The sequence below is a fragment of the Mugil cephalus genome, chromosome 14 (assembly GCF_022458985.1).
Source record: "Mugil cephalus isolate CIBA_MC_2020 chromosome 14, CIBA_Mcephalus_1.1, whole genome shotgun sequence".
In the NCBI taxonomy this organism is placed as follows: Eukaryota; Metazoa; Chordata; class Actinopteri; order Mugiliformes; family Mugilidae; genus Mugil; species Mugil cephalus.
The window spans coordinates 14,763,227-14,788,018 of record NC_061783.1 but is presented as its reverse complement, the minus strand read 5'-3'; the positions used below and the strand labels follow the sequence as shown (position 1 = coordinate 14,788,018).

Sequence of the window (24,792 nt, the reverse complement as noted above, 5' to 3'; positions counted from 1 at the left end):
AAAAAAAGGGGGGGATTGATCGGTTGGTTACTACAGAGTTTTATTCTTCTTAAAGATCTATGTGGTGTGAGCATGGATGTGTCTAGTTACCTGAGCATATGGCAGCAGTCATGGCATATATAACAAGTCCCCAGCATCCCATTTGAACTCCTTTGTGATAATTTTCCAACAAAGTAGAGTTGGCAGAAGCCTGTGAGACAGAAAACAGAGGTAATTTACTCTGAAAAGTCAGTTTAGCTTAGTTTATTCGGATCCTCATTAGGCAACAGCTATTCTTCCAGGGGTCCACACAAAATAAAATAAATATAAAATAAAATCACAATTACAGTCTACATCATACTGGATAATATGCACAAAAAAAACATTCACCAACTATAATCCACAATTACTCCAATATATTTAAAGCTGTTTTTTGAATTCTTGATCGCTGTTATCGATCACAGAGAGATCGAAATACAACATATATGTAAAAATACAAATACATAAGGATAACTGAAGTGTCTTAAAACTATATACTTTTAAGAAGAGGCTAATCAATAAATCAAACTTCTAAATACACATTTTTATGAAAATTAAGGTATTTGTCTGTGTGTGAGTGCAGATTATCTGATTCCCGTACAGTGGGATCTCCATGGTAGATGACTTGTCCCATGAAGTCGGTGAAGAAGACGGCCTCTGCGATGATGGAGAACCAGGTGAGCAGGTGACAGACACACAGACGCAGAAGCTCTGGAGGCATCTTCAGCATGGACAGCCACAGCAGCCGCACGGTGGTCTCGACCTGAGGAGAGGAACGAAAAACGTGAAAAAACAAAATAAATAAATCACAGGAAAAGACAAGGTTGTTTAACATGTAAAGAATTTTAAGAAACAGCATCCTTTTCCCACCTCGCCCTCTTCACTCTCTGTGTCCCCGCTGGAAGAGTTGGTGTTTCCGCTGCGGTGCCTGTTCCTCTGCCTGCTCCTCCTCCTGTGCCTGGCCTCCACCTCATACAGGTCGTTCATGCTGCGGGACGACTTGATGAGGAAAGCGGCGTTGGCCCGGCGGTAGCGGTAACGGTGGTTTCCCACGCGGCCGTAGTAGGAGAAGGTGCAGGACGGCTGCCGGTAGAAGATGTGGCGGTGGCGTGACTGGCGCATGGGAGCTCCTGTACTGGCGGCTGGATGAAGAGACGGTTCATGAAAACATCTCCTGAGTTGATGTTTCGATCTACATTATACATCCTGTCCACCTGCAGCACTGTATCACATACTATTATCATCATTTTGCATTTGATATTAAGCTATCCCTTATCCCTTTATTAAAATATGTTGAATCCATGTTAATGTGTATTTAAAGAACTTTAAATTTGTTGGGGAAAATTTAAAAATATATATATCTTAAAAAAAAATGTCTAAAAGCGAAAGAGACCCCCCCCCCACTTTTGAGGTGAATCCTGGCAAGAAACAGTCCAATATATTGTTATTATACTATTCAGTCAGCTTTAGATGAGGAGCTAGCAGTTTTCTCAAGTTTTATGCTAAGCTACACTAGCTAACTGCTATCTGTTTTGTGATACGTAAAAGAAATAATGGCGGCTTAAATATACTCAAATAGTGGAGCTGTTAATTTAAAATATTACAAAAGTTTTTTTTTCCTGTAAGTCGTCACTGGTCCGGTCAAGCATTTAAAATGACATATTTTATATTTAAAAACAACAAATGATTGATTTTCTTTATCATCTGTTTCATCCTATCTGCCACTGCACAGAATAAAGTGTATTATAATGTGAAGATACCGACCTTTGACCATTCCAGCGCGGTGAGCCTGACCCTTAGAGCTCAGCCTGTTCGAGCCATCTCTATCTGCATTGGTCACACTGGCCAACAGTCGTCCATTCAGCGTCCGCTGCTCGTTAAGCTGGTTGTTCAGCAACGCCTCCTGTCCGTCGTCGTTTTCCATCTCTTGTAAGAAAGCAGAGAGGCGGGAAATCCTGGGGGCGGTGGTTTGATGGCTGTTGCTTTGAGGGCGAAGCAGGTCTTGGCTTCCGGCGCTGCTGCTGCGTCTGATGCTGCCGAGGTGGGGAGGCGGAGTGCTGCGACTGGGAATGAAGAAGTTACTGGAGGTAGGGGGCGAACCGTGGTACGGCGAGAGGCGATCGGCAAAGAGGGATGGCTCCAGGTGGCACAGGAACAACGCGTCGTGGTCCATGTGGTCGAGAGTTGCGTCTGCCATGGCCAGGACACTGTCACTTTTGCCTGGAGGGAGAAAAGGGAGAATTGATGAGACCAGAAGGATGTTTCCCTAATTTACTTTGATTTAAAAGGAAACATTTAAATGCAGTTAAAAAAAAAAAGGCATGAGTCTGTGGACTTACTTCTCACCAGCTCCACCTCTAGGAAGTCCATGTCTCCATGCTCTGACTGGTCGTCTACATAAGGGTCATACAGGTCGTAGCTCTCCATCGTATCATCCTCTCCGATCATTTCCAGCCTGGGGGCCAGAATTCCAGTCTTGCCATTGGCTGATGGTTGCCTGCCGCCGGTCTCTGGACTCTCCTAGAAAGGTAAAAGGGAAACAGAGCGTGCTTTGTTGCATTCTTCGGGGGTTGAAAATCTGGGTAAGTCAAGTTTTACGTCTCCGTACCTGGTCGAGCCTGTCGTGCTGGGGCGAGTACTGCTGCTCCTCGATGCTGAAGAGATGGAGCACCACAGAGACGGAGAAGAGGATGGCGGCGAAGACGAACAGAATCTGCTCCTGGGACTTGAAGGCTAATCCGAGAAACGTGTGCGTCCAGTCTAAGCCTCCGAGAGCGTAGCCGACTGCACCGCCAAGGCCTGCAGACAGGGGCGCACAAACAAGTTTAACCTCCTGAGACCTGAGCTCTAGCTTGGAATGCATTTTTAATTTCTCCAAGGTATTTGGAATTAGTAGGATCCAAGAACTATAAAAATCAAATCATTTTCGTGGAAAAGAGAGTAGTTTTTGGGAAAAAAATCTGTCCTCAGGTGTGGACATAGGGATTATTTCACCAAATAAAACATAAAAATGTTAATTTTTCATGTCTGAACATGGCTGTGCAAAAGCAGAATTTTAAATAATGAAGTCCCAACATCTTCAATAGAGTACTTGCTAATTAGCAAAGGTATAGCTTGTTACTGTTGATAGAATTTGCGTAAGCATAAATAAACAAGTTTCAACTATAAATCTGATGAGGTTTTGTACCTTGTCCCCTTTAGTTACGTGATAGGCTGCAGACAGAATCCACTGAAATGCCCGCTATCATGTTTTTACACCAACTAGTATCTAATTATGAGGATAAAAGTTTAAATGAAGCAGAATAAGCTGCCACAAACCTAAAACTTAATGTCCCCATATGAGGACGCAGGGTCTCCGGAGGTTTAAGCTTAAATACGGATGGAGGAGATAGGGCATAGATAGGAGATAAGGTGTCCTACTTTTACATGACAAATACAAATAACCACTAATTGTATATATTCCTAAAGAATCCTGTGGGTGACGTCCTGTAGGTTTTGAAGCTCAGAGTGGGGATCACTACCAGTCGCCATGTTGGCAGTGTCTGACTCCAAACAACAGCTACTTCAGATATGGTTGGAAGAGTTGGAACATGAGTGGAGCTAGCAAACTATGCCTCAGTTAGTCATTGATTTATATAAAAAAAAAATCACAAATGGGGAAATTATACAAGTTATATATAGTTCAAAAACATTTTTATTTCTGCTGTTGACTTGATTGAATTTGAGTTTTTAGATCTTCGGTGTTAAATAAATTTTTCAGCTCTGAATTTTTCCAGTTGACATGACTACTATTATTATTATTATTTTTTAATGGAACAGACAGAAAATACACGTTTGTAAACCTATCACAATCACATCATCTCTGCCGCTAATCATACCTGCTGACGCGGCGTGGATATTGAGCGCCATGTCTTGTTCTTCCGTGTCCGCCACATCTAACAAGTACGCTCTGATTGGTCCCTCTGTGGCATCCGCACAAAAGTCCAGCACCACAACTCCCAGCACGGTGAGAACGATTCCTATCGGTTGACTACCTTTCTCATCACCCAACGCCAGACCTGATGGAAAAAGGACAGGGACGGGTATTATTGAATGTGCATGTTTTGTTTGCTGTGCAATAACATAGAAATGCAAGACAAAAAGTCAATGACAATCAAAAGGAAATTAATAGTGGATTATTGTTGACCAGGCTGTCAGAGCTGCACGTGCGATCAATATGTCATAGTGACTTACAACCACTGCACAACACAGAGACACGCACAAACAGGTCACTGCACATTTTCCATGATGCTTTTCATGTTGTGTGTGACCTTGTGTGTCTCACTACATTTGTGACCCAGTCTTCCCCCTCGAGCTGTGCATGTGTGCCCTTTGCAGCCTGACGGAGAAACCGCACGGTACGAACAACACAAAGTGGGGCAGCTGTACTACAAGTGCGTGAGATATCAGAGGACACATGACGCAGCATGACTTTACAAACCGAAATCCATTAACGTCAGGGAAATAAAGACGTTCATAGAAAGTACAGCGCAATGTGTGTACGTGCTCATGTGTGTGTCTGTGTGGGACAATGGAGACGCGGTACTAACTAGCCAGGCACCCAGACAGGAAGTGAACTGTGATTGGTGGAAAGAGGGAGGCAAACAGGAAGCATTTCCCTGTGAACCGCCTGCTCCTGTGTTCCCATGTCAACACACACACACACACACACACACACACACACACACACACACACACACACACACACACACACACAAGCTTTCCCATGTGTTGTTCACACACAATCATACATATTTACAACCATAGAAACGTTGGCTCATTTATTCCCTCATTTCTCTCACATAGACACAGGTCACTGTTTTTTTCCCATTCCCATGTCAACGCCGCCACAGGCAAGGTGCTTACACACACACACCCACACACACACACACAGACACACACACACCTCCCTGGTGCCCTAAATCGACCCAAGTGCCAACATTTTTGCAGAAGAATAGAGGCAGAAGAGAATAGAACTGAACAGAATCTGCTGACAGAAAACGGTTCACATGAAATGTTATTTATAAACCCACATAAATTTACGGACAATAAAAGGCCCAGACTGCTATTGTTGCTGTGCATTAGTCACTCAATTTGGTTCACATTTGAATATAGAGAACATGTACATCTAACCCTGACCCTATTATATTATGTGTATTTACAAGGGCAACAGAGGGGAAAACGTATTCATCACCGAGAATGAAGTTACTGCAACAATAGCAGTAAATCACTGTGCTGTATCAACCCCTCATAAAGCTGATCCCTTCATTTCAAACCATGTAAACTTCATTTAAGTGACATCTGGCTGAATGACATAAAACTGAGCTCGACTTGGATTTGAAGTAGTATGTCTTGTGGCGTTGAACAAATAGTTGTGTTGTTGCATAAAGGCTGTAATAATATGGACCGCACGTGTGCTGAACCCTCATAAGTCAAATGACGTTACAGCTGGAACTATGCTGACACGGTTAGCCCGGAGATCCATATGCGTGTTGCATGACTGACATGTGATCAATTCGTTTTATTGGATTGGACCTTGTCGTGACATCTGAGTGATGTAATAAACCAGGAGTCGTGGCTAACCCCAGTCTCTGTGCAAGGTCACGGCTCTGAGCGAGCGAAGCTTCCAGTAAGTGATGCTCCGCCACTTCCAAGAGGAAGCTGTTTGCACCTGTTCTTTCCTCTGAGCTACAGCTGCGACTGCGTTGACATTTCTGATTTCGGGGGGTTGATTTCCCGTCAGGGGTATAATAAGAATAATAATAATAAAAAAACATCTGGCACAAATTAAACTTCTGTATTCTCAGATGAGTCACACCGTCTGGCCCTGGATTTCTTTTTTCATTAGCTTTAAGCAGCAGATTTTATGGCGTTTTTTTCTGTTCTCTACAAAGCCTCTGTCTAAATCTTCAGTGATTTTAATGAATATGGACGTTTATATAAATGAATAAATGATGATGCAAACTGAGGAAGAGTTAAAAAGGAATTTTTAAAAAAAGTGTTAACTTCTTCATACTCCTTTTTCGAAAATGTGTTTCTGTTATGTCTTGTTATGTTTTGTCCAGTTTTGGTTATTATTTTTATGTTCAAAATTCATTCACTCATTCATTCACACTCCTAACTGATCTTGAAGCTAATGTACGAAGTGCCAGAAATCTTGCCAGTAAAACAGATCCAAAACTGCAAATCCATTGACCACACACATGCCTTAATTCTGCAACACACCAAACAACACTCCACTCACCTATTAATGATCCATTCAGAAACAGTGCCACTCCGATAAGCGTTCCGATACAGAGGGCCAGGATGAAAGGCCTCCTCCGGCCCCATCGCAGAGTGCAGCGGTCGCTGGCCGAGCCGATGAGAGGAGTGAACATGAGGCCAAGAACTGGACTGAGGAACCATGTCAGACTGTAGTACTGCTCTGGAAGACCTGTGCAGGACGGACAAAGAGCAAAGAGATGAGTCGACGACGGCAGAGACTTCGACAGGTAGATGAGAAAACAATTCAGCCACAGCATTAAACAGCTCAAGGTTTAAATGAAATCTTTCTGTCCTCCAGCAGGGGGTGCAACTGGTATCCTAAGTGTAGGGCCGAGTAATAACTGATCAGCTTCAATAAAACTGACTATTACTCATTTAGAACGAGCTTTAAAGACAACAGCAAGTGGATACAACTGATTTACGCAACAGAAAGACTGCAATTACTTCACTTTGTTTTTTTAACTTCATTTCAAAAAGACAAATTGGCTGCTGGTGACGGGATGAAAAGATGAAGACTAGTGTGAAATCTAATTTAGCTTTCCCTAACAGGAGATGCTTCATTGTCCCCCATGGGAAACATTTCAGCAGGGATTTCCAGACATATTTAGCAGCACACTTAGAGCAGTTCCATGAAATGCTAAAAAAAAAAAAAAATCAATGAGATAAATTAAATCACTAAGAATTTAGTGTGTTGCAGCACTTAAGAGCGACTTTTAGAAGAGCTTAACTTAATATGTTACTGGTAAACTTAAATGAATGACCCTGTAATGCTGCAGTCACAAGTGAGTACACGACGGCAGAAACGAGGTGAGAATCGTTGTGTTTGTGTCGTCACTAAGCGATAACCTGAGACTGACAGTCTCAATGCCTCCTGTTCAAGTCCACACAAAAGGTGAAAGTGGGGGGGGGGGGGGCAAGCCTCGGCAACCGTACCCAACAGGAGGATTTATCTCAGGTCTATTGAGCGTCTGTGTGAACGCTCACCCTGGATTATCTCACAAAGGGCTGCAACATCAACTCCTGCATACAAGCTTAGTTCAGGGAAAACGAGCAGAAAATAAGCGTGGAGGCGCCGTGATCAGGTTTCTCTGATTTAGAGACAACACCAACAGTGTTGAATTTACGAGCTCAAATAAAAGGATGACTAAAGTACCTCTGTTAGAAATTCTTGCTGTGAGGCCGTTTTTAACTAGAAATAAACAAATTTGTGAACTTGAAACCTCGACCTCGACTGGAAGTAATGTGTTTATTTCCCTGTTTGCATAACCATTTACCTGAGCTGACCTTGTCACCGAGCACATATTCAATTATTTTTGCGCCGCAACTTTCCATCACCGGAAAACCGGGTGAGGATTTCAAACACACCTGCTGCACGGCAAGAGTCTCATATTAGGACGGAGCGATGGAAATAACGTTGGCTGAGCCGGCACACACAGGATGCAGCAAACTAATGGAAACTTAAACACGCTGTCAATACCTCTAATGATATCAGACGACACGCTGCAAAAACCCATCAAACAAACCTGTCGCCAACAACTAATTCATCCTATAATCTCATTAATGCGGCATTCACAGCAAGAAGAACACCAAAAAGATTAATCTGAGATTATACCGACATCCAGCGAACATCTGTTTTCTAAATAAGCCTGTTCACAATTAAGATTAAGGGATGAATACTTCCTAAAAATACAAATTTCTGAATTAGAATGAGGCCAGAAGAGACAAGAGAGAAACACCATAGGAGACTATCAGAGACACTATTCAAGGTTTAGTATTATTGGAATTCATATCCTCCGTTTAAAATAATTGATAATATTCAGAAATTAAATTATAAAAAAAGCATAGTGCCAGCTGTTGACCAGTGTTGACCAGGACATTGTTCAAAGCCACTCAGGGTTCGACGTTAAAGCAAAGGGTGAATCATTCTGACTTTATCAAAACTGTCAAACCCACATAGCTCAACATTTCACGGCTAAGACAAATATTTTTTTTGATCTTCTCTTCTGCTTTACCTCTAAATGTGTTTGCACTGACTAAAAACACACTGCCTCGGCTCATTCCTCCGAGCGGGTGTCCCTCGGGCTTTGTTTTAGGACAGTCGGAAAACCAATGCCTACGTGCAGCCTATAGTGGCTGGCAGAAAACAAATCTGCAAAACAGTCAGCTCATTAAGGTTTTAACTAGAGTAAGTAACCTTTGCCTGAAGAAAATTAGATATTTTTAGATCGCCGAGTAAGTAAATAACATCCGCCCTTGGAGAAAGAGCAATGACTTCACCCAGCTTTTGAGAGAAAGAAGAGGGGGGGATGATGAGGCAGACGGTCTTTCAGCCAAGGGAAGTTAGCTGAATCACAGATAATTAAATCAAAATGTTATCATCCAATCACTGGCAAACTGTCGCTCAAGGCAGCTCACAGAAAATGCATTACACGGCTTTTGGCCGCCACGCTGTCCTTCCTGTAAAGACAAGAATGACACTGATTGCTTGACTCATTAATTGAGCAAACTTGAGCCAACTTCAAGATCAATAGCCCTGTTTAAAGAATGGGAAGTGCACTTTATTATTGTCTTCAGTAATATCCTGCTAAAGTCAAACTCAGACTAAGGACAATTTGTTTTAAGGAGTGTCGAGGTAAGAAAGAAGAAAAAAGGAAAGCTTCACAGTTCCTCACTCCAGTAGGTAATAATGAACAAAAACTATTCATCAAGACCAAGTCATGTACTTCTACAAAATTCATATCTTTAAAGGCGCCTTTATGTCTTTTATTAAAGCTGCTTTTTCACATCTGAAACATGGATGAGTGAGTTTCTGAGAGAAAGTCTGCAAAATAATTACTTTAAGTAATTTCAGATAAATTTCTCCTACTATAAATGCACTAATCAAGGGAATTGCAAAGCAAGAGCAGAGCTGTGGAACCGCTGCGCATCGATACAATTAAGATACCGCTGATACTTCATTCTTCAGAGATGGAAGGAAGCTGGAGAGGGGAAGCGAGCAAATGGTGGCTAATCTGATTGAGGGAATACTTGGCTCCTTTAAATTAAAAAACGCTTTCTCATGTTCTCATAAGACACTTCTTCAAATGTCAATAAGTGAGGGCCGTGGTGTACGGTTATCAAGAAGTTTCCCACCCTCCAGCACGAATCCATTAACAGAACCTCGAAGCCAACGCCTGAGTGCCTAAAGATGCGGTTCCTCAAATGACCACTTGAGGCTGTCTCCAAAAGGGATTCAGCAACAATTGGTGACTAGAGATTGACCAGTATGATATGGTTTTTAGGGCTGATACCAACACCAATTTTTATTTTTATATCAGCATTAGCCGACGGCCGATATGTTCTGCCGATTTTTGGATTTTGGACGTTTTTTTCACCCTCTATTTACATGATACAAATCACACAACTGTAACAAATGTTACAAGTCTCAATTTAATCAAAAACATAAACAGTTATTGAACTCAAAGTATTCTAGAGTCAGAATTGCTTGAGTTTCAGGGGCGCTCAACTCTGCTAATGGGGGAGGGGTAATGTATGGGCTGCACGGGTTCTCAGCATCTGCAGCAGCAGCTGCCTGTCTGTAAATCATGCAGGGAAGGAAAAAAACATTTACATATATATATATATATATATATATTTTTTATATAATTATGTAAACTGTACACGTGGCCTTTCTAAACTCAAATTCACCATTTGTTATTCATTCAGAAGGTAAGTGGAGTCAGGCACCGCTAAGACGGCTACGCACAGTGAAAACCTAAGCTTCAAAATCAAAGGTTTGGTCAGTCTGTATATATGTCCATGGGCTGGACTGATGATAGACACACATCTGTTGTTCAGGAAACTCAAAGTCAGTGTTCCCGAGTTTGATGTTGACCAAGCTAAAAATCTCAGGATTTGCGGAAATTTGGAGGTTTTGCGCGGGAGGTTGTTGTTTGCTTGCAAAACACTGACATCATGTGAAAGAAATTCCCCGCTGCAATTGTAGTCATTTTCACGGCTTTACTGCTGCTGATAAATCACATGTTTTGTACGCTGTGGTCTCTGGATCTGTCACAGTCTGTCGCACGGAGCCAGAACAGTCAATATTGCAATTCTCGGACTCCACTGCGTGTTTTCCCGTCTGTCCTAATGATGTCTGTCGAACTGAGGCAAACGTTGACACCATGTTCTGTTCAAAACACACCCATGCAAATCATGTTGGACATCGGGATGTTTTCTGACATAAATGTAAGAATGAATTTTAACCTTTACCAGTTAGAAAATCCTTTTTTTTTCCTCAATAAAACTCTCCATAAAACACAACATCACAATGGACAATATCACCACAAATAGGTCGGCTACTGTCACGGCCTCATGATGAGTCAGAGGAAACTCATTGGTCAGCTTCGATCATACTGAAACTGATATCATCGAGACATTTCATTGCTGTACCAGCTGCTTTTCTGAAATCTCTGCATCTCTGAAATGCAGCCACCCAGGTTTTCTCTGTCTGCTCGATTAGTACGGCTGACAGTCCCAAAGGTAGTTAGCTTTCCTTCACATATAACAAATCAGCACATTTGAGAAACTTGAAGCAGCAAATTTTTTGATTATTTGGTTGAAAACTGACAATTAAAAAGTTTGTGATCCATTTCTTGTAAAATAACTTGAACTGGGCCTAAATATTTGAATTTCTATACCTGAATTAACTTTATCTATATATTTTCTTGTTACAAGACACGTTGCATCCCCCTTGCAGTGCATGCACATCCCTCTCATAACACCCATAAGCATGAAAACTCACCTAAATGCTGTAATAATGGAGGATGTTGGGTTAAAAAATAAATAAATAAAATAAACTGGGTAAAAGGGGTGGCACAGCTAATTTGACCCTAGGTGTGAGTACAAATGGTTGTACCTTGCCTCTCGCCTGATGACAGCTGGGACAGGCTCCAGCAACCCCTGTGACCCTAGTGAAGGACCTGTGCTGCATTATACCCCAAGTGCCCCTGCTAACACTTTGAACAGTCACTGCTGATTCCCATTGATGCTCTGGAAATAAATAATATTTGGGTCAGAACCTGGACCTAATTCAACTATGAGTACTTAGACCTCAGATCATGGAACAGTTTATCTTCCTCCAGACACAAATAAAGGCTTTTAGCTCCAGCTACAGGGAGTACTGAGTCACACAAGAGTTCCATTAACATATTCCTGTTGTCCCGTACTAATGTCGACCTGTCTTTCTCAAGTGCAGGCTGTAAACTGGGCTTGACCCCTGTCGCCATGGTGACCTGGTCTTGGGAACCCTGTCACCACGGAGACTCCATCACCTTCACCTTCCTAATACGGCCGTGTCATTGACACAGCACTTCCTGTTCAGACTAAGGAAGGCTTTGTTTCCTCCAAGTTTGTTTCTGTGTTTTCATATTTTTCTTTTCACAAACCTAAGAATACATGCATAACACACAAACACATACACACACACACATACACACACAGATATATATACACAAAAGGCACATACACAATACCTGTTCACTGTGGCCTAGCCATAAAGGGGGAGACTAAGCACTAGATAGGAATCAGTCTGTCTGTAGGTTGTCAACATCAAAACAGGAAAACAGTTTCTAGTAAACAGTTCCCACACACATACACACACACAATACCAAAAAACAAAGTCAATACATAGTAAATAAAGACATGTCTCTGTTCCCACACACACAGACTCACCTACCAAAAAAAAAAAAAAAGTTCCCACACACTCTTTTAGTTCAGAAGGAACAATACTGAGAGAATCAGGACGCAGGAAGTATTTTAGAAAGAGAGAAAAAGAAATGAGTGCGGTAAGAGACAGGGAAGGGAGGAAACGGAGAGAAAGAAAGAAAGAAAGAAAGAGTGTGAGAAAGGATAAAGATCAAAGAATTTAAAAAAAAGCAAGGATGGAGAAAGCGGGAATAAGGTGAGAGGAGGAGGAGGAGGAAATGAGGAAATGAGGAGAAACATGGAAGTCGGAAAAAGTTTATATTCAGGCAGTCGGACGAGCGCTGAGTCGTACTGATTAATTGTGGGAAAGAAAAAAGTACAATCTGCTCCATCTACCATCAAAGTGCTTTTATTTATTTATTTGCCTTGTTTTTTTTTGTTTCTTACCACGCACATTTCCCCTCCACACACACACACACACACACACACACACACACACACACACACACACACACACACACACACACACTCAGTGTGTGACTGTTTGAACTACAAACTGCCCATTCATAACAGTGAGCAGCATTTTATGCGTTTTTCTCCACGTCGCCTCTGCTCAGAAAAACACACAAAACTGTAAAACCTTGTGGTAGATAAAAAAGATATGAACACACGGAAATGTAAAAAAAAAAAGTTAAATTACAATGAACTTGATCTTGAAAGGAGCTTTTCCTTCCTTTATCTAAAACATTACTTTGCTTTTCTACTTAAATTCTAAGTTCTAAACAAAGTTTTTCTTTCTTTAAAGAGCGTTCTCAGATCAGTTGATATCAACACTAAGCTCATAACAGTCCCCTCCTTGTCTTCACGGGTACAGTTTGTTTCCTGCGGCTACGCGAAGCTTGGAAACTATTTAAAAGCCGTAGCCTTCTCTAGTAAAGGCGATGAAAACAAACAAACAGAAAGAAAAAAAAAATTCTAAACTGCATATCATTATTATTAGAGCCGCGATAACGCCCCTCTGTCTAGATGCAGAACAGTGTAAACAACGTTACTCGGTGAAACTAAATTATAGCGTATCCACAGTTAACTGGCGTTTAAATAAAAGGCGGTTGTGGCTCGCTCGCAGCCAGCTGGAATAATTAGAACTCAAACATCTGATGTCCACTTAATTACCAGTGGCAGCTGTCTGGGCTGATAGTTACAATCACGTTTCCGTCTGTTTTTTAGTCACAGACTGGTTTCTGCAGTCGGAGGATCAGGTTTAGCTGCTGAATTCTTATTTCTGAAGAAATGTTCCACGTGGAGGAGACTCTGATTAATCAACCTCGATGGTGAACGACTAATGCACCGCAAAAACAGCATTAGCAGAAAGAAGCTTAATATTCTTTTATTCAATCAAATCGTCTTGTATTAATTATGGCTTAAAGGATTTTTTGCTTTCTTGAAATTCCTTTTTTTTGCAGTGTGTGTGCGATTACAACGACATATTCCCTTTGGTTTTTATAGCAAATTGTTTATTGGAAGGCTGTGTTCTTTAGTGTAAACTCAATTCATGAAACTGATCCGACAAACAACGATAATCTAGAAAGATTCAAAATACACAAAGTTTTATAAAACTGCAAAGTGCTGTTTTAGGAAGCTTTATTTGTTTTTGCTTTTTAAACAAATGATAGATAGATTTCTAAGTTGAACTCAAATGAGACCCATAGCAAGGCAGAGAAGCTGGTTTTCGGTCATTAAATTTAATTATTTTCTTATTCTTTCACTACAATTGCTTCATCCAACATGCCTAACCCACTGTGGACGACCAAAACATTTCTCAATATGGGCCTTAGGTAGAAACGTAAAGATGGACTGGACGTCATCGCTTCCTCCATCTGCACCAAAGTAAATAGTTGTACCTAGACTTTAATGATCCACAAGGGAAACTGCTTGGTCACAGTAGCATAGCTGCACATAAAAACACTCGTAAAAACCCACAAGTAAAAAGAAGGATAAAATAAAGTAAGGTTCAAATAAAATAAATGCTCCATGTGTGCATGTATTTTTATGGAAAAAGTGTGACTACTAGTTGTCCATTTAGCCGCATAGCTACTGTATCTGGCTGCAAATTAGAGCTGCAACATGGCAGGACACCTTGGCTGCACCTACATACTGCGTACAGTGTGTACACTTCATCTGGGGACAAACACAGCGAGCCTGTTCTCTAATCATCCGTATCTCCGAATATTCTTTCCTACATCACCTCTCACGGTCATAAACACGTTGTTTCTGCCCAGTAAACACAGCAGCGTTGCTCTATCCTTTCGACTCCTGCACATCTCCACGTCCCACTCACTTCCCCTTCTCCTCCCACTCCTCCCGTCTCACACGTTATCTGCCCTCAGAGAAACACAAACTGAAATCAGACCTTTTTTTCTAACACAACGAACAATCTCGCTCTCTCGTTCTCTCCCTCGCCGCCTCCTCTCTATCTCCCTCCGTTCCCATCCCTCCCATTCTCCCATTCTCCCGTAAACACAAAACAATCCTTTCATATCCTGCGCCGGCGTGAGAAAACGGCAAGAAAAATGACAAGCGTCCCGAAAAGAGCCAGAGAAACGGTGTGAAAGTGAGAGCAGGCCAGAGGTCACGGCGGGAGAAAGTGGGCAGGCAGGAAGGAAGGAGGGTGAGAGCGAGAGAACGAGAGACACAGTAAGAGGAAAGGAAAGGAGGAAGCAGGTGTTTTTGAAAAAACAAAACAGAAAAAAAAAGTGAAGCGAGTCAGGTGTAGTGGTCGGAAAGGAAGACATAAAGGCAAGAAGTGTGTTTGTGAACAGATGGACCACAAGGGCAGATTTAAAAATTAAGAGACTCACATCAATATTTTAACGTTTGACAGCAGCAATGAGGGCAGACGAGGAGTTTTCCTTCTGGCTAATTAAAAAAATCAATCATCTCAATCAATATGATGCATTTATATTTTACTTTAAGGTGACAGTCGGTGACTTTAAAAGCACGTCGTGGAGAAACGAAATGCTCGTTTATAAAAGGACCAAATTAAAGCAACAAACGTCCCATTTAAGAGTTCAGCAGCTGCCTGTCTGGAACGGTTTTATCACATTTTAATAGTTTCTGGGGCTTTTCAGTAACTAAGCCAAGTATACAACAAATCCGGCGCCCAGCTGGAAGATTTGTACATTCAACATTTTAAGAAGAAGAATTAACTGTTACAATGAACCCCAAGCTACAATAAACAAAGACATGAACGGGCACATCTATCTTACAAGTGCACATGTGGCTTATTGCAAAAATTCATTATTGGGGTCAAAATATCATTTTGTGACTTTTTGAGTTCGACAGTGTGGAGCTCTCTGGTTTCAGGCCTGAAATCAAACATGGCCGCCTATAACCAATCACCACATGGCATTTTTACGGAAAAGATTCTTCTCAATATTATATATATACACACACAACTGAGTAAATTGGAACTGGAAGTAACTTGTAAATGTACTGTATCAACACTGTTGACATGGGATAAAGCCACACTAGACTCACACACTACTTTATATTCAATAACTAAGAAAGAGGAGGAAGAACGTAACGTGGAGCAGGTCATGTGATTTGGATTTAACACACTTCTTTGAGAGGTGTAATGTCATGTGTTTGTAATGGGTGGCTTAAAGTAAGTTCTCACACATATATATTATTAGTTCCCATATAAAATTTGATATATTACCAAAAAGGTAGGTAGGTTTAGACGATATTTTAGTGATATCTACGCATTTGTTTTTATTAATAAGTGATTGTTTCCATCATAAATAATTATGGATTTTATAAAGGCATGAACATAAAAAAAATATTTTTTTTCTTTTTTTTTTACTTAATAAAACTGTATGCAACACATAACCCATGGACTTCAAAAGTCCAAAAATTTGACTAATTCAGTTTGGCTTTACATTCTTTTCTGTTGATAAGATAAAAAAAAAAAAGTTGTAAAACAGTAAAACATTCAAACAACTTCACAAAGGTCATAAATGTTTTATAGGCACCGTGAAACGTTGAGCTTACAGCTTTCTTCCCAACGTAGACCGCGGCAGCTGCAGCTGTTCGCGAAGCCTAGTGACCTAAACTCTTCAGAGACGACGGCAAATAAGAAAGCGCTACCTGCTAAAAGCAACCTTGGCCTGACGCGCAGCTCGAAAAGGGATCGTGGGGCGGAGAGGATTGAGACGGATAGAGGGAGACAGCAGGAGAGAAAGCAGTGAGTCACAGCATTTCCCAGCAGCAAAAAGATGGTGAGAGCATCAATCACGCAGCGGGTACACGCAGTCTCTTGTGCTGAAAAGCAAATTCAGACGTGAGGTATTTAAGCCGCACAGCCAAGGTCATCCTCAACAAAGCCAACACGCTGCTAGATTCAATCAGAAAAAGTAGAAACAGGGAACGATTGCCATAAAAAAAAAAAAAAAAAAAAAACTATTCCCTGAAATAGGACAATTTGTGACTGAACGACTGAAATGCAGCCCCGGTGTGCGTGCGTGATTACTAACAGATTTATTCTGCACCGGACACACAAATCTGCTTAATATTGAGCGCAAACTGGTCAGTGAGTTGTCCATTCAGCTCATTAAACGTGGAAAAGGGCAGGTATTATCCTCTTTGAGTGCGAGAGTGGCTGTACATAGAGAGAGAAAATCCCTCACCAAGCGTCCTCGCGTGAAAGGCTGCATTAAAATTACATGCACCCCGCATGTATGCACACACACATACAAAAACACACACACAGCTGCTTCTAGTCAGCAGTTATGTAACAGCACTGCAGTAAACTAGCTGCCTCCTACTGAGACAGAAATAGAGACATAGAGCGGGAGACATTTACCCCAAGAAAGAGGTGTTAAATTTGAGGGTCCATTTACAAATGTACAAATGCATTCGTTCTTTTTTTTTTTTCAAAGCCTCTGCTCTCTACGGTTTCACCAATCACATTAATGTATGTGAGACCATATGTGACACACAGCGGGGAGAGGAGTCTCTGGCTGGGACTGACCTATCACACATACAGGAAGCTCCACTTGCCGCCCTTTCACTACCAAAGAAGATGATCAATAAAGCCAATCAGCAGCGATCAGTCGGTAATCTTATGCAACCACAAGTACAGTAGGTCAGCCATGTTATAAAGTGGGAGGGGGGTTAGGTAGGTTCTTGTCGATTCATGACTAAATTTTGCTGTGGTTTTTGAGGTGAAACTAAACATAAAAAAAAGACTTTAATACCAAGACACCAACTAATTTATACTGACGATGAAGGTATTCTGACTATAAATTATGTTAACATTTATAACCATCTTTACTCATGAAGTCAACCATAGGATTCCTGAGGAAAGGTTCTGAAGCTAAACGTCTGCAGCTGGCTCCATCTTACCCTTAGCTAATTAAAAAAAAAATGGGCAAATAGCCGAAGAATGAGTGGAGCTGAAGTGGACAAGTGATGCCACCTGTGACTGAATGCAGCAGAGACGTATTTAAATGTGGGAGTGTATAAAAATTCACCTCCTGTGTGTGTGTGTGTGTGTGTGTGTGTGTGTGAACAGAGAACTGGCTATAGAAACCATCTTGGTGCCAGGCTGTAAACATGGGCAGGGGTCGGATCACTTCGGGAGAAAACCTTCAAGTGGCCCTTTGAGGAGCTGCACTTTGAAGCCGCGGAGGTTGCTGCTTGATGTGTGTGCGCTTACTCTGCTAGCCTTATGCTAACTTCACTGCTTTCCTCTGTTCATGTATCAAATCATCAAACCACAAACTGAAGAACTGGGCAAAGCGAGTGTGATAGTTTCCAAGGAAAATACAGAATTTACATTACTGAACGTCACCAGTGCCGAACTGAGCGGCTACTCTGACAACAGCAGCATTAACTTCTGAACTTCATGACTCCTTCTACTTTTGTCGAGTGTAGCGGCATAAAAATACTGAACGAGGTTGCCCTGTCAGCACTCATCCATCCATCTTCTCGTTAATATACTGTCAACGAGTGTGGGTGAGAGACAGCAGATGTTTTTCGACTCTCCTTTTTGAAAACAGACACACAGAAAATTGCCTCGAGGGCAGCCATTACTGTTGTATTTGCTGGTTGCCATTAAGGCTGTATGTGTGTGTGTGTTGGTCCGCGCCGCGCTGTTAGGTTTTATAGATTTTCTAGTCAGTTTGAGTGAGTGCCGTGTAAATCAGTCCAAGTTGTTGCTGTATGTTATGAAATATAAACAGATGTTAAGTAGAAAAAAGAGACTCTCATCTTCTAAATCTAAAAAGATCATTAAATACCGTTCATAAAATTATTTGTTATCTTTGAGATTCATTTTCTCACTCCCCTTTCGAGTTTCAAGTCCCACTCCCTTTCAGGTTTAGGGCGTGTCTATGGTAATATTCCACCAGACTTGGCCTCAGGTTCATTTTGATCTGCGACGACAGATTGACACGAAGCAAACTTGACAAACAAGAAAAACGTATTAGGAGTCAGAGAATCCGAACATCCGCCGCATGTTAATGCACTGTGGGTGTTGTATGTTCACATTATTTCCATACCAGACCTGTTGAAAGCCACATGAATGTCATTAAACAAAACATTTGTGATCTGAGCTTGAAAACGCAAATGATCAACCTACACCTGCCGCACATCTGGCTTCTGACAGTAACACATGGCCGCTCCACTCAGTGTGTTTCTAGTGCTGAAATGATTAATTACAAATCAACTAAAAGATGTTGGGCTACAAGTGTAATCATTTTAAAATGCTAAAATAGCAAAACCAAATCAAGAAACTCTTTTTTTCGCAGTTTCGTAACACTGCTTTTGTGGTGCATAAACAGTTAATTACTAAGATAACCTTTCATGCAAGAAGTTATAACTAACAAATATTATATATTGACTAAGATTAGCCGACACTGGCTTCATTTTAATCATTGTTATTTCAACTTCTGTCAAATGTGGAATAAGTGCTTTTTATTTTACTCCGGACCAGAATCAGATTAGTTGTGTGCGCAAATCTACAGTGATGAGCATTTATTGTCATATTTTCAACCATGTACGGTCTCTCAACTTAACTCTGTGAGCCAGAGGACAAACAGTCTAGTTCACATGTTGGTGCACATAGTTAAGCTCGCAGCTAAGCTAACTAGTAGCTGGGCAAAAGCTCCACAGCCAGCTAATAAAGATATTTTGTTCTTTTAAAGTCTCATATTTTTTATTTATCTGTGTTCCTGACTCATTGCTGCAGCTAAACGACTGAATTAAACTAGCGGCAATGACAAAATATCATAAAACGTGATCTTTGGCTCGTGCCCTTCCGGAAATTTCCTTTCCGTGTTTTGCTTGAATGAATTAATGGTTGTGGTTCCGTGTTGCCTCCATGGTTCTTTGTAAATGTTACGTCATTGATGGTTTGGTTTTGATGTCTTCACACCCATGGAGAGGGGGAGGTGGGACACAGTTCTGCATTCCTCGCATATCTAACCACATACCTAGCTTATTTCCTGGTGCATGGAAAAACCATAAGCCCCGTGAGAGCTGATTCAGCATTTCTCCCATATTATGAACGTGCAGAAAGGCCTGTGAAAGTAGCACAATTCTGATTATGATTCAACCCTCTCAATGAACACCTCACAGTCCACAGACCACAGTCTGATTTGCTATTTCAAAGACTCGCCACCCCAACGATAATCCGATCTCGGCAAACAACCCTTTCCAAAACTGGTTTGTGTCTGAACGGTGATAGTGTCGAGGAGTGAACAACGCGACAGCAGTGATGGTTTTCAAGTTATATAAATAGGGAGTGCTTAAAATAAGTGGCGGGCCCGTGTGTCTGTGTGTCTTCTGTCTGTGGAGACGGGCGCTGAAAAAGATAACTGAAGATAGTGGGTAAAAGAGCCTCACAAACTCACCATTCATTCTCACCTTTTTTTCTTATTAATACAGACCTTTTCCCCTCCCCACACCCATCCTGTAAGGAAAAAGTCACTTCTCCTACCTGTCACAAACCTACTTTATTATTTCCACCTGTCCACCTTCTCTGTCCTCCATCTACTTTGAGTCTTGGATGATTTGTTCAGATTATGGTGATTAGTCGCTGTGGCATCAACCCAGTGATTTATATAACCCTGTATTACACTGCCTGCAAGGTCATCTGCTAGATTAGACCAGCTAACATGATGAGATCACTGAGTGGATTAGGTTACCTGCCACGGCAGTATAAACAACACAAGATCAAGCTAATTTGCTGCAGAATAAATAGCATGGGCTGTTTTATTTCGTTGTAGGACCATAACCCACAAGCTAATGTGTGATACTTCATCGTTAAGATTTGCCAACACTGCTAAATACATGCATGCACCAAATAAAGTAGCTGGCACCGTGCCACAATGTAAAAACAATACGTTTGGTTTGAGATACAAATCAATTATAAATTACAGCGACCGGGGGAAAGAAATGAAGGTGACGGCACTAACGCGATGAGCCGCACCTTTCAGTCCTACAACCTGAATGAATAGAAGGACATTTCCTCTTGGGCTGTAGTAATCTCCTTTAGCAAAGCCAAGGGCTCTAAAGAAGGACAACAATGCTACGGGGCTGCCAAGCCTCCGCTGTTTTTCTGGCACAGCGGCTCCCAAACCCAGTCAGTCAAAGGAGAAAACAAACAGATTCAAAACGAAGGGTCACTTTCAGACTGCGCAGCTCCCGAGGGCGGTTTGGCTTCACCCTTTGACACAACTTGAATTTAGTTTAGCTTAGCTTAGCTTAGCTTAAAACTGAACCGGTAATGAAACAAAAGTTGGTTTGTATCAGAGGGCTTGATAAAATAAAAGTTTTAATAACAAAAGGTATGCAATTTAAAAAAGAAAATCTTCACATAACAGTAGTAATAAGTAGGTCAAGTTAAATGTGTCTATCTGTGTGATTGTCTCGTACAGGTATTTAACTCTAATGCAAGGTCTTTGTGCCCAATAACTCTCTCAAATTGTCTGCATTATGCGGATAACCCCCCATGATTACATTTGAGATAAAGAGTTTGTCTCTTGGAAGCTTCCTTCCTTCTGATTTAGTATCATGATGCCTCAGTGAGCTCAGTTCTGAGAAAGCTTGTTATGCAATGTGCCAAAATGAAGGACAACATGCTGTCTCCTCTCCTCCTCCTCCTCCTTCTTGTTCCCCAAGTGTCTCCTTTCAAATGCTTCCCTTTCCCTCCTCCCTCTCTCCCTTTCTATTTATTCCCTGCTTTTTTTCCACTTTACCGACTTTCTTAATCCCATTCGTATCGTCCGTCTCTCAGTGTCTCTCCCGCTCGTATCTCACTTTTAGCTCCATTAAGTCATTTTGTGATGTACTTTTAAGAATTAGGACAACAGTGAAAAAAAAAAATCGATCTTGAAGACAAAAGTAAAACAAAGACACCGGATGAAAAGTTAAACGTCACCAAAATGCTCTTCAGCTGCGCAGTCATGATGGAGCAGCTTTTAGTCTAATGTAATTTAACTGTTGTTGTTGTTGTCCGAGTCTTTGATTAATTTTATTTTCTAAAGGGTTTAAAGAGAATTTAATTATTTTAACAGTAAAATATTGTTTAAATGAATTAATTCAGACCAAAACACAATGGATAAAGGGTCAAATATGTTGTATCTATACAAAAATGTATAGATTTTTGTCGATTTTATGGAATTTTGACAATAAGAAAATAATGAATCGCCGCCTATGGACTCGACTTTGCAAGAGAGTGAAACTGGATTTACTGTACATGATCAAAACGCTAATCTGTAATATTTAAATGAATTAATGAACATTTTTAATCTGTCCCGAACAAGTAGAAGTACTGAAAATTAGCTTACACCAGGGTAACTAGCAGTGCAAGGTGACAACTCTACAATCCTTACACCATTCAGTACACTTGCTGCAAAAAAAAGATAAGAGGATCAATACCACTCTCAGTTTGGACCAATCAGGTTTGACACGGTTTGACAGCGTGTCATGAATAAACCTTGCTCAACGAGCACAACATGCATCCCTGCCTTTAGGGAAAACTCTTGCCTCCTTGTATGAGAAGGGAAACGAGCTCATCATGCTCCCTGCACAGGACCTTGTAAGGTAGAAGTTTCTTATCCTTTCTCTGCGTTGTGTAAATACAGCCTCCTTGACCAAACTTTGTTTGCTGCACACAGGTTCAGACACACACACACACCCTTCCCTGACCCCAGTGTTGTGAGGTTACACACACACAATGGTTTCACTCAGGGCGAGCCAACCAGCCAGCTTAGTGGCTATCCAGCTAATTCCAGTAGCTACAGTCGGTCTCCAGCATGCGTGGAGCATTAACTGCATAAGGGGTGGGAGGGTGTGTGTCAGGGGGTGGTGGGTGGGTTTGATATTTGTTATCCAAAAACTTGGAGCTCTGCCCACAGTTTGTTTTCAGCTCACTGTGTCTGTTTGTCTGTTAGCAGGCGAAAAAAACATGAATGAAACCGCACAACAACAACAACATTTGTGCAACAGCTGGCCATGAAGAATTTCGGGGATATGAAGCTGCTGTGGATTCACGTCTCGACTTCCAAACAGATTAACGTGACGAACTTTGAAGCCGACTGCAGAACAATAATTGGAAAGTGGCTTATCACTTCAAGAAAAACAAGTTTTTCACCTAACGCACGACTTCAAGGTCTACTTTCCTCTTCCAAGTTTGCTTCTGAGTTGCTTCCAACTTGTTTGTTCTGTCAGCAGTTTTTCATCTTTGCTACAATGGTCCTGTCAGCACTTTACAATGGTGTTTTATGAGAAAAATGGTTGTGGTCCACCGGGGACTTTTTTTTCTCCTGCATTTCGCCACTGGTGCAAATTGGCAAGAAAGGCGGCGGTGAGATGCCTTTTCAAACTCTATTAATACATCTATGGCGCCAATTAGAGTAGAGAGGAAAGAGGAAAACCTCCATCATAGACCATATCATACATGGAGCACATTTCCAATCCTTGACTCGACTACCCAACTATCGGAAACCTAAAAAACACTTCACGGGAAGTAAAATCTCTCCAAAATAGAACAATAACACAACCTTAACATTAGCAGTTATCAACCAACTCAGCTTTTCCTATTTTTGCTTTTACGGGTCTCGACTGCTCTGTTCCACCACAAAGGAGCTAAAACTTAAGGTTCTACAAGCGGCCAGACACACAAGTTGAAATGAATAACGAGCTAGCTCTGTGTCTGCACGATGTGTACAACAGGAACAGTTTTCTAACAGGTCTGGTATGTCAACTTCAGAAGGTGTTAACATGTAGATGTTGTGTTTGCAGCCTGTTACGCGGTCGGAGCGGCTCAAACATTTCGCTTCGCTCCTTTAAAGCCCGGTCCCACAGCAAACATGGTGACGATTAGTCTGCGATTTGAAACATAAGCCCAACATCCCCACCAGTGATGGAAAAAAGTCCATTTGCCTTCATTATAGCTTTGTTTTGGATACTTGTTTATGGCTAATGAATTAGCATTTAAATAAACTTATAATACGACACCTTGCAACAATAAAAATAACAAATTTTTTAATCGATTACGCGATTTACAGATTTTTTTGTTGGAGCTCCACTGAGAATGATCCACTCTATGATTCATTTGGATGAACGGTGACCTTTTCTAGTTATGATTAGTAGAAAGGTCAGTGTGAGAGGGAGTCAATTAATCCGACAGGAAACCAACACCATGAATGGATGGCTCTCCTCCTCGACGAGGAATCACCGCTATGACTGCCTAATTTATCCGAGTGGACTAATCTGCAGCACTTGTGCCTCCTGTTCCAAATCTGCTAAGAGAGACTCAGACACAGCCTGGTCTAAAACAAAAAGTCTAGTGCAGCAAAATCAGGGGTAGGAGAAGTCCCTGGCAAGCCTTGGAAACACTTGGCAGATCTTGACACTGTCCTTCAGACACGACAAAAAAAATTGGAAGTGAGAGTTTCAAAGCCTGGAGGCTCATCGTAGCTGAGCCGGCCAGGAGCCGTGGTGGCCATGGAGCAACCACTTATTCATGCCGCCTTGGTTATGTAAGCGAGGAGATCACTCTCTGTCACAGAGACAGGGGGAGAAATTTGGTGGAAAAAAAAAAAGAAGAAGCAAGAAAGGGGGAGAGGGGCTTTCATGAGAAATTGCTTTACATTATAAAAAAAGAAAGGGTGCAGTTGCTTTAACCTTTCTCTTCCTCATTCTCACACTCCTCCCCTTCTGCTTCTTCTACTTTTTCACACTTAATACCCTTTCCGTCTCGCCTAGAAGAACTGGCGTGTTATCAAAGGCTGTCAAAGATGACGCTGGGTGCAAATGAGTCTAGATAGAAAAAACAGCTAATCTCCCTACAGATTCAGAGAAGGTTCAATCCAAACAACAGAAGTGGTGGATATGTGCTCAGATGCTTAAGCTGCCAAGGCGTCAGGAAAGACAGAAACACTCTCGGATCCCTCATAAACTATATATATATGTTCACTACTACTTTGCATGATAGATATTACTTCTTATTATTAAGGATGTGACGTATCACCGAACATAAACTTTGATTTATCCTTTCTCTTTACGTGAGAATGACTTTTTGAATTGTGACCAGACACAATGAGACATTTGACGGCCTCAATTTGTGGTGAAGGAGGTTTTTCTTTTGGATGTTTTACGGGGCGCTGCTCAACAGTTAGATTATTCAGTATTATTTGTGACACCATTAACCAAAAAAAACGGGGAGTATATATGGGTTTTTGGCTCTGCTGATTTTAAGTAGAGTCAGTGTAGCAGTTT

The 24,792-nt window shown here is 41.4% G+C and overlaps 1 protein-coding gene across 1 annotated transcript in view; it reads right to left on the bottom strand.

Annotated features, from left to right (window-relative positions):
* Positions 1-24,792, bottom strand: part of LOC125019628 (solute carrier family 45 member 4) — a 50,117-nt gene that overhangs the window by 7,140 nt on the left and 18,185 nt on the right. The window contains exons 4-11 of the mRNA XM_047604511.1: positions 6,302-6,490; positions 3,897-4,076; positions 2,627-2,817; positions 2,358-2,538; positions 1,783-2,238; positions 889-1,160; positions 620-781; positions 91-190 (exon numbers count right to left, since the gene is read on the bottom strand). Of these exons, the coding sequence (XP_047460467.1) occupies positions 91-190; positions 620-781; positions 889-1,160; positions 1,783-2,238; positions 2,358-2,538; positions 2,627-2,817; positions 3,897-4,076; positions 6,302-6,490 (1,731 nt within the window). The remainder of the gene's footprint in view (positions 1-90; positions 191-619; positions 782-888; positions 1,161-1,782; positions 2,239-2,357; positions 2,539-2,626; positions 2,818-3,896; positions 4,077-6,301; positions 6,491-24,792) is intronic.